Below are 15614 nucleotides of genomic sequence, written 5' to 3'. Positions count from 1 at the left end.
CCATGCAAAATTAGAAGAAAGGGAGTAGCAAAGCATGGCATCTTTACGAGCTCGATTGCTAATAGCTTCAGCTCATGTGGATCATGGGTTTGGTTACTTAACCAAAGTTTAGCCTGGTATGCAACTGAACTGAATTATCAATCTGAACTGAATGCCACACCAATCCAACCCATGATTTAGTTAGTTAACCAAAGTTTATCCTGGTAAATAATAAATTCGACTCTGTGAAGGATGCCACGATTCACACCAGATGACAAAGAGAGCATTTTTGTACGTCTCGTTTCATGATAACATCAATCATCCCAACTCTTGATGGAACTTAGTGTTAACAGAGAACAAGACTGTGTTGCTCCAACTCAGATGAGGTCTTATGTGAGAAAACAACAATATTTAACAGAAAAGGACGCCTACCAAAGCCACAACCAATTCATATTGTAAGATTCACAGACAAGTCACCTGAAGAAAGCCCTAATATGCACCCAGCTGTTCATGGAAAATTGGATGCTGTCATCCAGAGAACCCCGAGCAAGCACAAGGAATCTTAGGAGACCTCCACTGACTCGAGTACTCAGACAACCTCAGTTGCCATGAACAATGGTTAGGGTAAGAAACACCAATGATCAACTGCAGAACTTATAGTTGAACAGCAGCAGGCAGTCACATTCGCATCTTCCAATTTGAACAGAGAATGTGTATAAAACATGATAATCTTGCTTCTTATTGCTGCTTCTGCATTCACTTCCTTGCAACCAGCAGCACCACCAGTCGCTACAGCTTCCAAACAAAAATGTTAAATATGGGGGTATTTCCAACCACCAGAAGCTCATTTCAATGACTTTCACACATCATACATGAAGGTAGACACTTCGTTTTAAGCCAACCAAGTGTTCCCGAGACTACAAGAAGTAGTCGGGAGTTTTGCGAGTAGTATCGGGCTCGATTTGTCGTGGTGCTGGATCAAACTGAAGGAAGTTCTGATCCATGTTCTCCCCAATCTCTAATATAGCTGCCATGTTACCACACCGGTAACAGTAGTTTGGCGCGCTAAACACGGTAACAACATTTCTGTCCTGCACTCATGACAACGTGCGCAAAATATGCATAACAAGTTAGGGCCTCTAAAAATGCTGCATAATGAAACAAAATTTGCTGGAGTCCACTTGGCCCTAGAAGGAATTCAAGCAATATATAATGTGCTCTACTCCAGTTAATCTTTGACAAAACTGATTAAGACATTCTGATAAATTGACTTCAGAATAACACAAATATGATCAACAAATTCTGCATGCATAATCTCAAGACCTTTCCTTTACACTGATGCAACAAACTTAATTTGACAGGCAGAATCCAAGATACAACACTGTGAGACAGAAGTGTCATCCATGGAAAATGTGCAGAGGTAACGATTGAATTGGGCTACCCTAGTTTAAATAAAGAGAACATAACCAAAGTTGCCACACATGCTACAGAATTATCATTAATGGGAAATATGCCGAGGGAACAACTAAATCTGGTTAGCCAAGTATAAATACCATGAACACAATGCTAAACAAAGAGAACGGGGAAAACCAGATAGAAAAATTATCCAGTAAATTTAAAGAATAATTTTTTTTTTGGTATTCTCTTCATTTTCTCAAACATCCAACATTTTCTTTTGACTCTCTTGCCTTCGTTCCCCATATAACTATTTAATCACCCACTGGTAATCTATCAATCACAAGTTATTCCTGCTGTCATCCTAGAAGCAGCAATCTTTAAGAAATGCACCTTGCGACAAAATATTTGGTATAAAAACCCTACAAAGTGACCAGATATTTAACCAACATTTCAACCCACCTGGCACCAATTAAAACCTTCCATAACAAGTTGATGGGCTCTTGCAATCAGAGTTAGGCCATTATTATGATTAAACTGTTGCGCAATATCTTGTCCAAATGTGTATCCTGCTCCCCTTGGTGATATTCCCCATCCGCATCGATCATCAGGATCAGACCAGAGAAGATCACACATGGGACCTTCATGTGGAACCTATAGGCCAAATAAGAATTTAAGTTATTTCATATGGTAACTAAGTAAACCAACTTAGATGTTAAAAAGACACCGCAAAACATAACAAATACTTATAAATAGAAAAGTATTATGGAAACGGGTAACTAGTACATTTGTCGACTCAGAGCTGAGAATTTCCAGTTTCATGTGAACATAACCTAAAAGAAAATAGACAAACCTCAACTTCAAAACAAAGGATGGGGTTAAGTTGTTGAAATGTTTCTAATGGACAATTTATGATGGTCACTCTGCAATTCAAAGCTAAATATACAAGCTATTTACAACAAAACTTATCATGTTGATGTGCCAGAGCTTATCTCAATCAGTGTTTTCAAAAGTGCTAGGCGCTCGCCTAGATGCCCACCCGATGTTCCAGAATATTAAAAATTTAAAAATATATATTATGATTGATAAATATGATAAAAAAATAAAAATAACACAGAAAATTGAAATCACATAAAATGCCAAATTACATTGTCCATCTTCTAATAACAAAAATATTAAAACAATTAAGTTTAACATCAAATTCAATGAAATGTGCTACACAGGGTTCTACTGATAGAGACAAGTTGATTGAAATGAGAAAGAATGGACTGAGAAAAAAGTGCACCATAGTTCTAACTCAAATTCAATGAAATGTGCTAACCAATTCTAGCTCTTAATAGAGTAAAAGTGCACCACCTCAATATGGTGCAACAAGCTGATAAAAAATGAAAAAGAATGGATTGAGAAAAAAAAGTAACCGGCAGCTATGGAGGAAGGTGGGGGAAGAAGAAGGTGGCGAACTAAGCTGCGGAGGAAGGCAGCAGCAGTGGATGTAGGGTTTTGTTTTCCTGTTTGTCTAACTGGGTCAAGCCAAGGGGGGAATGGTTGGTTATTTTAGAGTACACTAGTTGGTTCGATTGAACCAACTTGTTTATTCAATTGAACCATGCTTGAACCTCGATCCAATTTAGCTCAGGCACTCGTCCAAGGCGTTCGGCAGCTAGGCACAAGTGAGCGCCCGAGTGGTGATTCATTGAAATGCCTCACCTCGACATTTTGCGAGGTGCTCGGGCCTTATCTCACCTCTCTCGAGTGCCTTTTGAAGACAATGATCTCAATAGTCTCATCCTTCAACTTATTGACACTAATACTGTGTGTCCTAGAATTAAACCAAGCGTACACAAAATCAATGTAATGATGAGGACTGAAACAACTCTTGAATTAGGTACCAGTTGCACCACCACAAATGTATCCATATTCTTAGTTCCAAATCATTCCACTGGACTAGCCATGAGAGAATTTACTTGTTAGAGAATGGTCAGGTTGATTTGAAAGGACTGGGTTTGTACATACTCCCATCTGACTGATCCAGTTCAGCACATGTCTGTTTGAATCAGTTGGAAGAATTTTTTTTACTTGCCGGGGTAAGACTGAATACATTGACTATTCCTAGACTCCACATTGGCACTGGCAGGAGCCTTATGCACTAAGCTAACCTTAAGCAGTGCTCTGCACTGCCCTTCTTACAATCTAGAAAAAAGGCTCACTGGTTATGATTATTACTACTGTTTTCTATTGATAGTTTTAGTTAGTTGACAAAATCTGATCCATTAGTTGCTATACAACATAGAGAAAGTAGAAGAATCAATGATAGAATCTAGACACATACCTCCTGTATACGATTCAGAGCACGAATATTATCTAATGTATCCAATGATGGGGATAGACCACCATGCAAACAGAATATCTACAATCAGAAAACAATGACATCTTTTGAGAATTTGAAAGTGGCTAAATTAGTAAGTGCAGAGTAAAGGAGCAGGAAATAAGACCTGACTCTCGATAAGAGCTGTAAGAGGCAGATAATCAAAAAGGTCAGTAAAATACTTCCACACATTGGCATTCCCATACTTCCTCAAACACTCATCATAAAAGCCATACCTGAAACCACAATCCAAGATGAACATGTAATAAAGTTTAGATATCATGAAATATCGAGGAATTTATCCCACTACTGTAGCTATTAAACATCAAACAAATTTCCCATAACTTACATAGTAAAACATTTCTTTTTTTGCATTATATATTTCTACTTGCTGAGTTGAAATAGAAGGATCTGATAAAGGTGTCATCAAAGGCATAACATTCATAAGCACAAGTAATATACTTCAAACATTTGTACTTGCCAAATCAAGGTTTTCTTTCTCCACTGACAAACTATGTAATAAGCAATGCTCTTTTAACAAGAAAAGTTTGTCTTAATCCACATTTGCTATAAATCTTACAAAAGTCAGTCATGGATAATCAATAAAATTCAAATGACTAATGGCTGTTAGATTAACATCCAAAAACTATTTCCCTGTGCTAAATTAGACGAAGATCTTCAATTTTGTTGACTATTCACAAACTAGGTAACCTCTGTCTTCCTCTCATCTATGAAACTCTGCAGTCTTGTGTCATCTCTTAGCTATTGAACTTCGTACTTTCATGTATGCCATGTAGTAAAGTGACAGACACTAAAGGTCACTAAGGATGCTCTGGAGGTAAAGGTTTAGGTAAGAGAGGAAGAGAGATGTTCAAGCTGATCCTAGATAACTAGCATCAGGTATCATACTTCCATGACAAAGAAGCTGTCTTAACTGAGGAATAAGACAAGAAATAAGGGGGAGTAAAAAGAGAAGGGAGGAGCACTAAGAAACAAAAAGAGAAGAAGTAGAACAAGAGGTATGAGACAAAACAATATCAGTATATAAAAATGGTGTTCCCAGTGCATTAGGCTCCTGCTAATGCAAGTTTGGAGCATTGTTGTCTTATGCAGTCTTACTGCTACAAGCATAGAGAAAATTTCCATTATTTAAATTCTAATCTCGCAGATTGCAGGAGAGCAATCTTATCTTGATACCAATTACCAAAGCTCACCCTCTAGTTATGTACAACATCATGTATCCCAAGAAAATGTCAGTATATCTAGAAGATAAATCATGTAAAACTTTTAGATTTGCTACAACCAGATTGGCACCTATCAGATAACAATTAGCCATGCCTTTCCGACTAAATCTAGGGATCAGTTAAAATTATAGCAAAAAAGAGAAATTCATTATCAGACCCTTAATGCAAATAACTATCAAAATTAAATTAAGAGAAATTCGTGGTTAGCCCCTTACTGCAGATAAAGCTCGACATAGATAGAATCTACATCTCCTATTTAGATAAAAACTAAATAGCATCATGTGGCTAACAACAGCCAGTATCATACTGAGTACTCTACATTACACATTCGTGCAAGACTTTGGGTTATATAAGGACTCTCTTAGGATAAGAATAATAGATTGAACTAAACCTTATGGTTGTTCTAGCAAAATTGAATCACTAGCTCACCAGCCAAAGGTTTATTTGAACTAATATATAAATTAACATGCCGGACAAAGAAAATAATCACAAGAGGACCTACATATTCTGTCTATATTCTAATGCCACCAGTTTCATCTTAAGATTTCACTCTTGAAAAGCATACAATCATAAGTGTACTAGCAAAAGGAGCCACTTACACTTGAGTTATTTGCCGGCTCTCATGATTTCCTCTAAGGATGGTAATTCTGTCTCTATAACGAACTTTCAAGGCCACCAAAAGTGTGACCGTCTCAACAGAGTAATAGCCACGATCTGCATCAAACATAGTAGTTAATAAAAAGATAAGACCTTTTGGACATCTAATGACAAACCCCAAACAAGTGCAGCAAGTCCAGACCAAGTGTTGTAATTTGGACAACAGCAGATAAATGCAAAACAAAAATGCTCATCAGTTATAATTTAGCAACATAAACCAAGAGTTAATGTCTCACTATGTAGTCATAATAACAGTGTGATGATGAAAAGGAAAGGAGTTCAGGTATAGGCATGTCAGCATGCTGACAGAAGCAAAATATATAACCAACGCTAAAATTCTGGTTAGGAAAAAAGCAACCATGTAAATCATCTTATAGAAGACAAACATTTATAACCACAAATTTCAAATAAATGTTTTTATATGACACAAAAATATTGATGTCAACCTTCTTTCTAAATTATAAATGACAAGAAAGCTAATCTATTACATTATCTTACTACTGAAGTCGTGAATGGAACTTTCTACAACAACCAAAAAAAGGAATATAATGCACTCATGCATAGTTCTGAATAACTCAACAAATTTATTAGCAAATTTGATTATTTGGATCCAAATGTCCTTTAAGCTTTTCTACTTTGTCATGCTTCTCACAACCATGAGATTTACTGGGCTGAATGCTTGTGATTATACTGTCTATTTGTCATGGCTCTACCATGTAGACGTCCAATAGAGAATGGACATACCGGTTTTGAAGTGAAAAAAGGTCCAACATATACTCAAAGCAGGAAATTGAATGTCAATGTACAGTTATACACTAAATTATGTGATTTTTCATTACTTCATGTAGCTGTAGGTAAAATAAAAAACCAGAACCAGAAGAACCAATCTTGAGACAGCTACCTAGGGTTTTTATTTATTCAATTAAAGTCTTTTATCAGTAATTATTAATACATATCACAATGTTAAATTTTGTTAACTGTCTCACAGCTTCCATACAGATGTTCTTAGACCTCCTTCTCCCTCTTTGGACTTCCAAGATATTCATGCTCCTTCTCATATTAGAAACTCATATTTTCATTGCACACAGGACTGCAAATGAACTGTGAGGATTTCAAGTTTCGATGATTAATGCTATAATCCAATTGTTGACAAACCAAGGAGATTAAAGTTGGAATAACTTGATCATGAAAAAATTGAGTTTAAGCTCAAAGTCAGCATGCTAATACACATGTCTAACAAGCTGTGATCAAACACCTGCAACTAAGATATGCGCAAGACAAGTTGAACTCATTTTGACAGCCAACTAAAAACCACAAATCTCAAAGCCCAAATCCAATAGTTGCAAAACACTAGCAACTAGCAGGCTCTCCCATTCTCACTCACATTTCTGTTCCTATTTTTCATGTTCACCAAACACATTTAGATCAACCATGCTCATTCGAGTTTTGGCATCCTTCTGTAGAGATTATTTCTGTAACCAAAAAAGATTTGCAGCCTATTGTTAAAACCTTCTCTGAGATATCAAGAGGACGAAATGCACAACAACTCCCTAGTTCACTTTCATTACAGATATTTCATCTCCCTCAAAATAGAATCTGACATGACTAGAAATCCTTCTACAATTTTTTTTTCTTAACATGTTTGCCATATAATCTATTTTATTATTTCTATACAGATGGAATCAGGCCTCATATAGGAAAATTCATCTCGAGTTACAGGTTACTGTGGACATCTACTATAATTCTCCCCCATATTGCAAAAAAGTCTGATTGTCAGTTAAACAAAATAAGTTTAATAAAGCCATATATTTCATTTGTCAACCACTGCCATTAAGCCATATGCTTGAAAGTTTTGTCCATCAATGTCAAGATTAATATATATAACTTGCAAAAGTCAAACTATGAGGTAACATGACCATTGAATAGTTGGTAAGTCCACCTAGTCAAGCTTCAAGTGTGTCAAAGAAAAAATTGCATACTATTAACAATGAATATAAACCATTATGATGTCAGGTAGATCAATTTTTCCAGAAGCATTCTGACACTCTCATATAGTTCTTCCATGTCAGTAACATGATCAGACCTTAGAAAACCAAATCTTGTGATAATCCCTGAGCCAGATAACTTAACGCTTGACATAGTTAGCCGGCAAAATGAACAGAGAAAAGAAAACTTTTCAAACATAAACCAAATTAACTAGATAAGGAGTTGCCAATCCCAAATAGTCAGAAAATTATGGTTTGTTCTTGTTGTTGAGACTTAGACAATGAGCTAAAGTTGACATACTCATTCAGGCATAATATTTCAAGTAACTACATTAAACCAACTTCTTGATATATGACACACTATATTTTTTTGACTTTGTTTAATAACAATGTCGAACCAATTTCATATTATATCGCACAATCTTTCTAATAACTTTGTTTTTGTTTGGACTTGCAGAGAAAGTTAGTGTGAAATATACCTAGAGTTGGTGTTAAAAATCCAATACGTTATAGAATTAGTAAAGAAACGGGCAGCTATTCACCTTTTGACTATGATATTGCAAAATATCATATTTTAAGCATATGGTAGAAAGGTCCGGTGAGTGATAGATAAAATCGTAACACATTTGACAAATGACGTGTCTCCGATATATTAACTGCTGACAAAAAAAAAAAGAAACCATATTTTGTGCGCACATACAAGTCCAAAAAATTGTCACTCAACCAACTAAAGTCTGCTCCCCTTTCATGGGCAGAACACAACCACAACTCGCTTCTATATGCGTTAACCATCTACTTGTAAGCAGAAGGAAACTGCAAGGAAGAGAACAGTTGTGAACTTATGGAAAATTGAGATCACAACCAAAATCAGATCAATTGCAAGTAACACGAATGGAGCAAGGAATGCATTCTTTTGCTAGTTCTTCCCTTAAAAGACTGACCTACATAGTCCCCCATAAAGAGGTAATTGGTATCGGGCGCCTCCCCACCGATCCGGAAGAGCTCGACGAGATCGTAGAACTGCCCATGGATATCACCACAGACCGTGACGGGGCACCTCACCGGCTGCACGTTCCACTCCTCGACGAGGACAGCCCGCGCCTGGTCACAGAGGGCCCTCACCTCCGCCTCCGGCAGGAACTTGCATTCTCTGAGCTGCTCGATCTGGCGGTCCAGGTCCGCGTACGACGGCATCTTCCAGCCCCCCACCTCCGGCCCGTCCGATCTGCGGTTGACGGGAGCCGATCTCGGAGGCCGGAATTCGAAAGGAGAAGCGGCCGCGACGTGCCCCAGCAGAAGAGGATCAGGCGGATCGAAGCTTCAATGGGAAGAATAAAAGGTAAGGGTTAGGGTTTGGAAAGGAGGAAGAGAGGGAGGAGAGAGAGAGAGAGAGAGGAGGAGGAGGAGGAGGAGGAGTCGATCCGGAGAGCCTCACAGGCTTGGTTCCGTTCTTTTATTCTCTCTTATTTATTCTACTTCTATCTTTTTTTCCTTTCATTTTTTCTTTCATGCGGGCTGATGATGTGGTGCAGCTCATACATCTGGAGCAAGACAAGGAACATTTTTATCATCCACACGCCACGTTGCTCGATCATCGAGAACAAAGTCTGGTTAAATAGACTATTTAAATACTTTTAAATTTGATAAATAGAAACATTGCTCGTAAAATAAAATTTAATATAAAAATTAAAATAAATAACTTTCAGAGTTTTTATTTTTTGCTATGTCGATGAGACATTATATGCATCATGTTGCCACAGCGTATCGATAGTGAATTTGATAAGACGCTAGGGTTATATCATAGAAGAAAGAGGAGAAACGGGGATGATCATTTCGAGCGGATCGACCTTCTTGATCACTTTAAGGGGATCGACTTCCTAAAGTTTTCCAAAGACTAGAATTATATTTATTTGCTTACTGAAATATATATTTCTATTTATAGAGTTCCATCTAGAGTTCACTATGAATTAGACTCTTAATAATAAATAAATATTAAATAAATCCTATCCGACTTGGATAAAACAAACTCGATAAAATATTATTCAAAAGCTAAAAAAATAAAGGGATCCTAACAATTCCTCCCCCTTCAAATCAGCTTTTCCTCAAGGCCGAGCAGCATCAAACTTGAGGATTTTCTCTTTCAATACTTCAGTTACAAGGTATCTACGGTGTATCATAACCTATTGATCAAGTAAGTACGATCTTCACTTCTTGATAGTGTAAGCAATAAGTCAAACTTTCGGTGTATTAGTCATTGTAGTCTTTTGGAGAACTCTCTCCATCTGATGGCTAGTGGCAATTGTGATCTTACTTCAACGTTTTCCTTTTAGGATCACCTGCATTCCATTAATAAAAAACTTTATAATTAGTTTAGAAAAATTCCAAGAAACATCACCCAAGGTTGATAGTCATTCAATTCCAAGCACCACTTCGAAGTCTTCCAAGGATAGCAAAAAGAAGTCTACAAGTAACTCTTGGCCCTATATAACCAATTTTATCTTCGAACATTTGCTACCACAAGTTAAAATTCATCTATAAGTGACTTTTACTTCAAATTTGTCATAGCCTTCAATGTGATAGGTCAATCGATCAGCAACCTTACTATCCATAAAATTGTTAGTGCTACTAGTATCAATTAAAACTATAACATGTTGATGTTCCAAAGTTCCTCCAACTTTCATAGTTTGCAGGTTAGAATAGTCGGTTAATGCATGCACTATATGTATGATAGGTCCAACATCTTCACTAGAATCTATACTTTCATAATCGGATTCCACATTGTTAGCTTCCAATTTCTCCCCAATTGGTTCAATCATCAGAAGTTTTCCTTGCTTACATCGGTGCTCCCTACTCCACTTTTCATCATAGTGCTTGCACAAACCCTTCATTGATTTTGAGTTCTTCTCGAGTTAGTCTTTGGGTTTTAGGATTTCAGTTGGGAATAGATGGGGCAGGTGGCTTGTTGATCATTTGTTTGTTATCACTTTTGTTTCTATGATTTTCTCTACTGATTTTTTCCTCGTGTAAACGCTCTCATAGTGCGGGGTTAGCGAGCTATGACTTCACACCGGATATCTGGATTAAGTCCTTTAGTAAATGCTCCCATAAGTTATCATTCGAATCAATCTTTAGCTTGATTTGACAATCGTTTAAATCTGTTAGGAAAAGAGTCGACACTAAGAGGGGCGGGGGGTGAATTAGTGCAGCGGTAAAATTACATCGGTTCAAAAAACCTTCATATGATAAAAATCGATTTTGACATAAACCGTTTCGGAGAGAGGTTAACTTGAAAACGTTTTCGTAAAGATAGCTTCAAAGCGTACAAAAGATGCATAGTAGATGTAAAGTAAGTTAAGAAGTTTGCAATAAAGTAAATTGCTCAAATATAGAAATGCAAACCAGAGAAGAACACACCAATTTTATAGTGGTTCGGTCGTCGTGACCTACACCCACTCCATCAATTCCTCTTCCGTCGAGGCCACCGGCATCCACTATCGATCTTCCTTTATAGGCAAAGATCAACCTCCTTCTTACAGCTCTTTCTCCTTTTACCGAGTTTAGGAGATAACCCTTACACCCCCACTCACTTCTCTCTCAAACTATTCTAACACTTAGAACTTTAAGAGGAGTTTTACATAAGATTATAGTAGAGTTTCTTTCATTTTTACTCTCAATACTTGTGTATATTAACCAAGGATGAGAGAGGTATTTATAAGCCTCAAGTTGATTCAAACTTGGAGCCTAAAAATATCTCATCCTAGGTTTCCTAGGTTCGGGCAGTACCATCACTTGTGCTGGGCGGTACTACCGCTAGTGTCAGTCTGACACTAACACTACACTAGGCAGTACCACCGCCTAGTTTGGCGGTACCACCACCTAGCACTAGGCCACTGGGTGGTACCACCACCTGGCACCTTGCTAAGGGCGGTACCACCACTTGACATAATCTTGAAGACTGTGCCACGACGGTGCCACTTCTTGGGTCATTGTTTGGGCCGTTTATTAGGTCAAACACAGTCCTTACATGGGCCCAACTAGCCAATAATTGGGTTGGCCCAATTCCAATCCCAATTATGTGCTAACTATGAAAGAATTTTACTAAGCTAAACAAGTCTGTAAGTCTAGTTTCTTCCGACGAGCTTCCAGCGATCTTCCGGTGAACTTTCGACGATCTCTCGGCAATGTTCCAGTAGACTCCCAACAAGCTCTTGGACTTCACAACAATCTTCTTGGCGAGTTCCGACAAGCTTCTTCTGGCAAGCTCTTAGACTTCTCGGCTGGTTCTTGCATAATTTCCAACGAACGTCTAGACTTCCGACGAACTCTCGAACTCCCAATGAAATCGTATCCTTGACTCTAGGACTCCATTTTGCTTTATGCTTTGCTATCGTAGTTAATCCTGCATATGTAAAAACATACTTTGATCTAGACAATTAATACTAAGCATGAATCATATTGTCTAGCATGTCGTTGGTCCATCGACGATTCGTCCGATTATTCGGTGCATCGTCCTCTCTTGTGGCCTATTGCCCAATCGGCCAACTGACTCTGCAACTCTCATATCTTTGGTACAATATCCGCTCTTCTTGGCTCGATGCCTGAATCCATGGCCCGAAGCCTTCTGTCAATACGTCGACCGATCCTCCAGCTCGACGTCCAATCTTCTGACATGTTCCACTGGCCTAACATGATTCTTCCTGCTTTAATTGTCTCATCCTGATCGAAAATCCTACGTCACTAAAAATACAGATCAAATCATAAATATTTATCAATTGGTTTTCTCATCAAAATACGAGATTCAACAATCTCCCCCTTTTTTATGATGACAACCAATTGATGATGGAGTTAACCTGAACTCCCCCTATCAATATGCCATATTGATAGAACCTTGAATTCAAACTGAATCCAAGTCATTGCAAATTTCATCTTGAATATTTACAACACGTGATCATGCATAACATAATCATACTTCTCCCCCTTTATCATCAACAAAAAGGAGAAGTGTAACTTTCAAATATTTGAAAATACAAGTTCAACTCATTACATGATAAACATAATCTCCATTTTTATCATCATACAAGCTAGCAAAAATTCAGCAAGTGCTACATCATATTAGAACATGCAAGCTATCTTTAGATATACAAGATAGTAAGATAGCATGTTCTACAACATACAAGCTAGGAAAATTTTTCATCATTTTAGAAAGTGTAAGTTAGTGTCGTGAGAAACAACTTTGAGCCATGGCCTCGGGGCTGACGCGGCTCGGTTCGGGTCCGGACGACGGGGATCTCCCTGGGGCGTTCCTCGAGCCCGCTGAGGTGGTCGAGTGCGGTGTCCGATCGGGACGGTGTAGCCGTCTCCTCCGGGCAGGAACTCCTTGCCTGCCTGTCCGAAGGGGACCTTCGGCTTCACACCTGCACGAAGGTCGGGCCGAGGTGCTCGGCCCGACCCCTCCGACGATCAAGTTAGCAGATGTGGAGGGGGTTTCAGATGAAGAAGTGTTTTTGTGTGTCTGTCCCTCCCCCTCTTTTTGATGAACGAGAGGGTATTTATAGGGAAGCTTACTGCTTCCTGAGCTGCCCGCTTGCAGGGGGCAGGTTGGTAGCGTCTGACTTTGTGTTGGCGTGGCGTAAAGAATTGAGCTTTGGCAGGATGTTAATGCGCCTCGGTCGACGTTCCGATCTGCATTGACCAGGTGCTATTGCGTGAGGCGTCATCTAACGTCAGCCGAGTCTTATCATAATTACTATCCTCATCATATTCCCCCTCGGAAAGAAGCTATGCGTCGGTCGTTGTAATGGGAGTCCGAAGCATGGGTTCAGCTTTCAGGTGGGCTGGCCGCGCAGACGCGGTCTTGGGGAGCATGGAGCCGAGGAGCACGAGGCAAGTGGGCTGTCCATGCAGGCGTGTCTCGGGTCATGGAGTCGAGAAGCCGAGGAGCACGACGCAGGCGGGCTAGCCGCGTAGGTGTGTCTCGGGGAGCATGGAGCCGAGGAGCCGAGGAGCCGAGGAGCACGACGCAGGTAGGCTAGCCGCACAGGCGTGTCTCGGGTCATGGGGCCGAGGAGCCGAGGAGCATGACCCAGGCGGGCTAGATGTTTAACTATATTTTGAGTGATGCAGGTCTACTCGATCAGGATTAGACAATTAACGCAGGAGGAATTGACGTTGCGTCGGAGGAGATCACGTCAGGATATTGGATGGCAGAAGGCTTCGGGCGTCGGGCATCGGGCCAAGGAGAGCGAAATTGCGCCAAGGATATCGGGGTTGCGGAGGTCAACCGCCGATTGGGCAACAAGCCGCAAGTGAGGACGATGCACCGAAGAATCGGACGAAGCGCCAACCAATGACGTGCCGGGCAACAGAATGTCAATTTGCGTTATAATAATTGTCTAGATCGGAGTAGAGTGTTTGCTTGTGTGTGCAGGATTAACTACGATAACCAGAAAACACAAAGCGAGAATACCGGAGTCGAGCTCGATGGACGTTTAAGAGACTTAAGAATCATCGGAGATGCTGCCGGAACCATCCGAGAAGAAATCGGGAACGTGTCGGAAGTTCGCCGAAGAAATCGTCGGAGGCTCGCGGAGATCACCGAGAAGGCTCGGCTACTCGTTAAAAGTCATCACAAAGATTGGGAGCTTGCAGGGAGTCCGTCGGAAGAAGTTCGTCGGAAAGCTCGCCGGAACAAGACTCGACGTTCGCGGTTGAAAATTTGCTTAGGATGTGTTTTGGTTATGTAGTCCACTTGTAATTAGGATTAGGATTAAGAGATAATCCTATATCCTGGTTAGGGGCCAACTGGGCCCAAAGTCAGAGTTGGTTTAGGCTAAAAATTAAGCTAAACCAGCGAACTAGAGAGCCAAGATTGAAGCCCAACTAGTGGCTGAAAACACTGTAGTTGGGCTGAAAACACTGTAGGCGGTGGCACCTCCAGCACCGGAAACCCTAAGAAAATTCAAATTTTGGAGCCCAAAATTTGAATCCTCTTGAGGCCTATAAATACCCCTCTAATCTCAGCTGAGAGAACAACTTTTGAGAAGCATTTTGATTGAGAGAAAAGTCTTAGAAAGTCTTAGCAAGTCTTGTTTTCAATTTGCTAGAGAGTTCTCCTCCTCCTTTCTTATTGAAAATTTGTAAGAGGTTGAGCTACTTGTAAAAGGTTGTAAGAGGGGTGTTTACCCTTCCATTTCAAGAGACTTGCTAGTGGAAGGTGGGAGCCTCATCGAAGAGGGGCCTCGCAAGTGGAGTAGGTCATTTGACCGAACCACTCTAAAAATCGACGTAATCTCTGGTTTGCTTTTTATTATTGTCATTTACATTACTGCAAATCTTCTTACTGCTTTAGTTCCTTATTACTCTTGCTGCACAATTTTAAGAATACGCCTTCAAGTTAAATTTCTCAAGTTTCGTTCTTAACGTACGAAAGATTTTGTTAAAATCGAAGTTTTAATCCGCTGCACTAATTCACCCCCCCCTCTTAGTGCCGCTCCGATCCTAACAAGTGGTATCAGAGCAAGGTTATCTCTCATATTTGGTTTAATACCCAAGAGAGATGGCTTACTCCGGCATGCAAGAGGGCCATTCTATTGCACGACCACCTTTGTTTAATGGGTCGGATTACACATATTGGAAGACTCGCATGAGAATCTTCCTCATTTCTATGGACTTTGAGCTTTGGTCTATTGTCGAGAATGGATTTCGAAAATCTTCTCTTCCGATGAGTGAATGGGATGAATCGGAGAAGAAGGTTTTTTCTTTAAATGCAAAGGCTATGAATGCCTTGTTTTGTGCACTAGACAAAAACGAATTTAATCGTGTTTCAATGTGTGATTCGGCTTTTGATATTTGGAGAACTCTTGAGGTCACTCATGAAGGCACTAGCCGAGTGAAAGAGTCCAAAATCAACATCCTTGTGCACTCTTACGAACTTTTCCGAATGAAACCAAGTGAGTCCATCGGAGACATGTACACCCGGTTTACGGATGT

At 39.7% G+C, this 15614-nt stretch overlaps 1 protein-coding gene across 3 annotated transcripts; it reads right to left on the bottom strand.

Moving 5' to 3' along the window:
* Positions 1-253: 253 nt before the first annotated feature.
* LOC135644069 (serine/threonine-protein phosphatase PP2A-1 catalytic subunit) lies at positions 254-9200 on the bottom strand. Of its 3 annotated transcripts, none has more exons than XM_065161485.1 (7): positions 9061-9200; positions 8567-8943; positions 5583-5697; positions 3867-3975; positions 3704-3781; positions 1837-2028; positions 254-1070 (listed from the first exon to the last, which is right to left on the bottom strand). In XM_065161485.1, exons 2-7 carry the CDS (start codon positions 8817-8819, stop codon positions 897-899), a joined length of 921 nt encoding a protein of 306 aa, XP_065017557.1. In that variant the 5' UTR covers positions 8820-8943; positions 9061-9200; the 3' UTR covers positions 254-896. The 3 variants fall into 3 exon arrangements, with proteins under 3 accessions (XP_065017557.1, XP_065017556.1, XP_065017558.1); XM_065161484.1 differs by lacking the exon at positions 9061-9200 and having other exon boundaries at positions 254-768; positions 852-1070; positions 8567-9054; XM_065161486.1 differs by lacking the exons at positions 3704-3781; positions 9061-9200 and having other exon boundaries at positions 8567-9054.
* Positions 9201-15614: the final 6414 nt, after the last annotated feature.

Source organism: Musa acuminata, chromosome BXJ3-8, assembly GCF_036884655.1.
Source record: "Musa acuminata AAA Group cultivar baxijiao chromosome BXJ3-8, Cavendish_Baxijiao_AAA, whole genome shotgun sequence".
NCBI lineage: Eukaryota > Viridiplantae > Streptophyta > Magnoliopsida > Zingiberales > Musaceae > Musa > Musa acuminata.
This window is presented reverse-complemented; position numbering and strand designations above follow the sequence as displayed.

Excerpts from the sequence above, each read along its gene's own strand:
- LOC135644069 (XM_065161485.1), bottom strand. The coding sequence starts at position 8,819 with ATGCCGTCGTACGCGGACCTGGACCGCCAGATCGAGCAGCTCAGAGAA. Across the intron at positions 3,782-3,866 it reads CAGCTCTTATCGAGAGTCAG|ATATTCTGTTTGCATGGTGG; the intron begins GTCTTATTTCCT and ends TTCTGATTGTAG. Across the intron at positions 1,071-1,836 it reads AAGGTTTTAATTGGTGCCAG|GACAGAAATGTTGTTACCGT; the intron begins GTGGGTTGAAAT and ends TCATGAGTGCAG.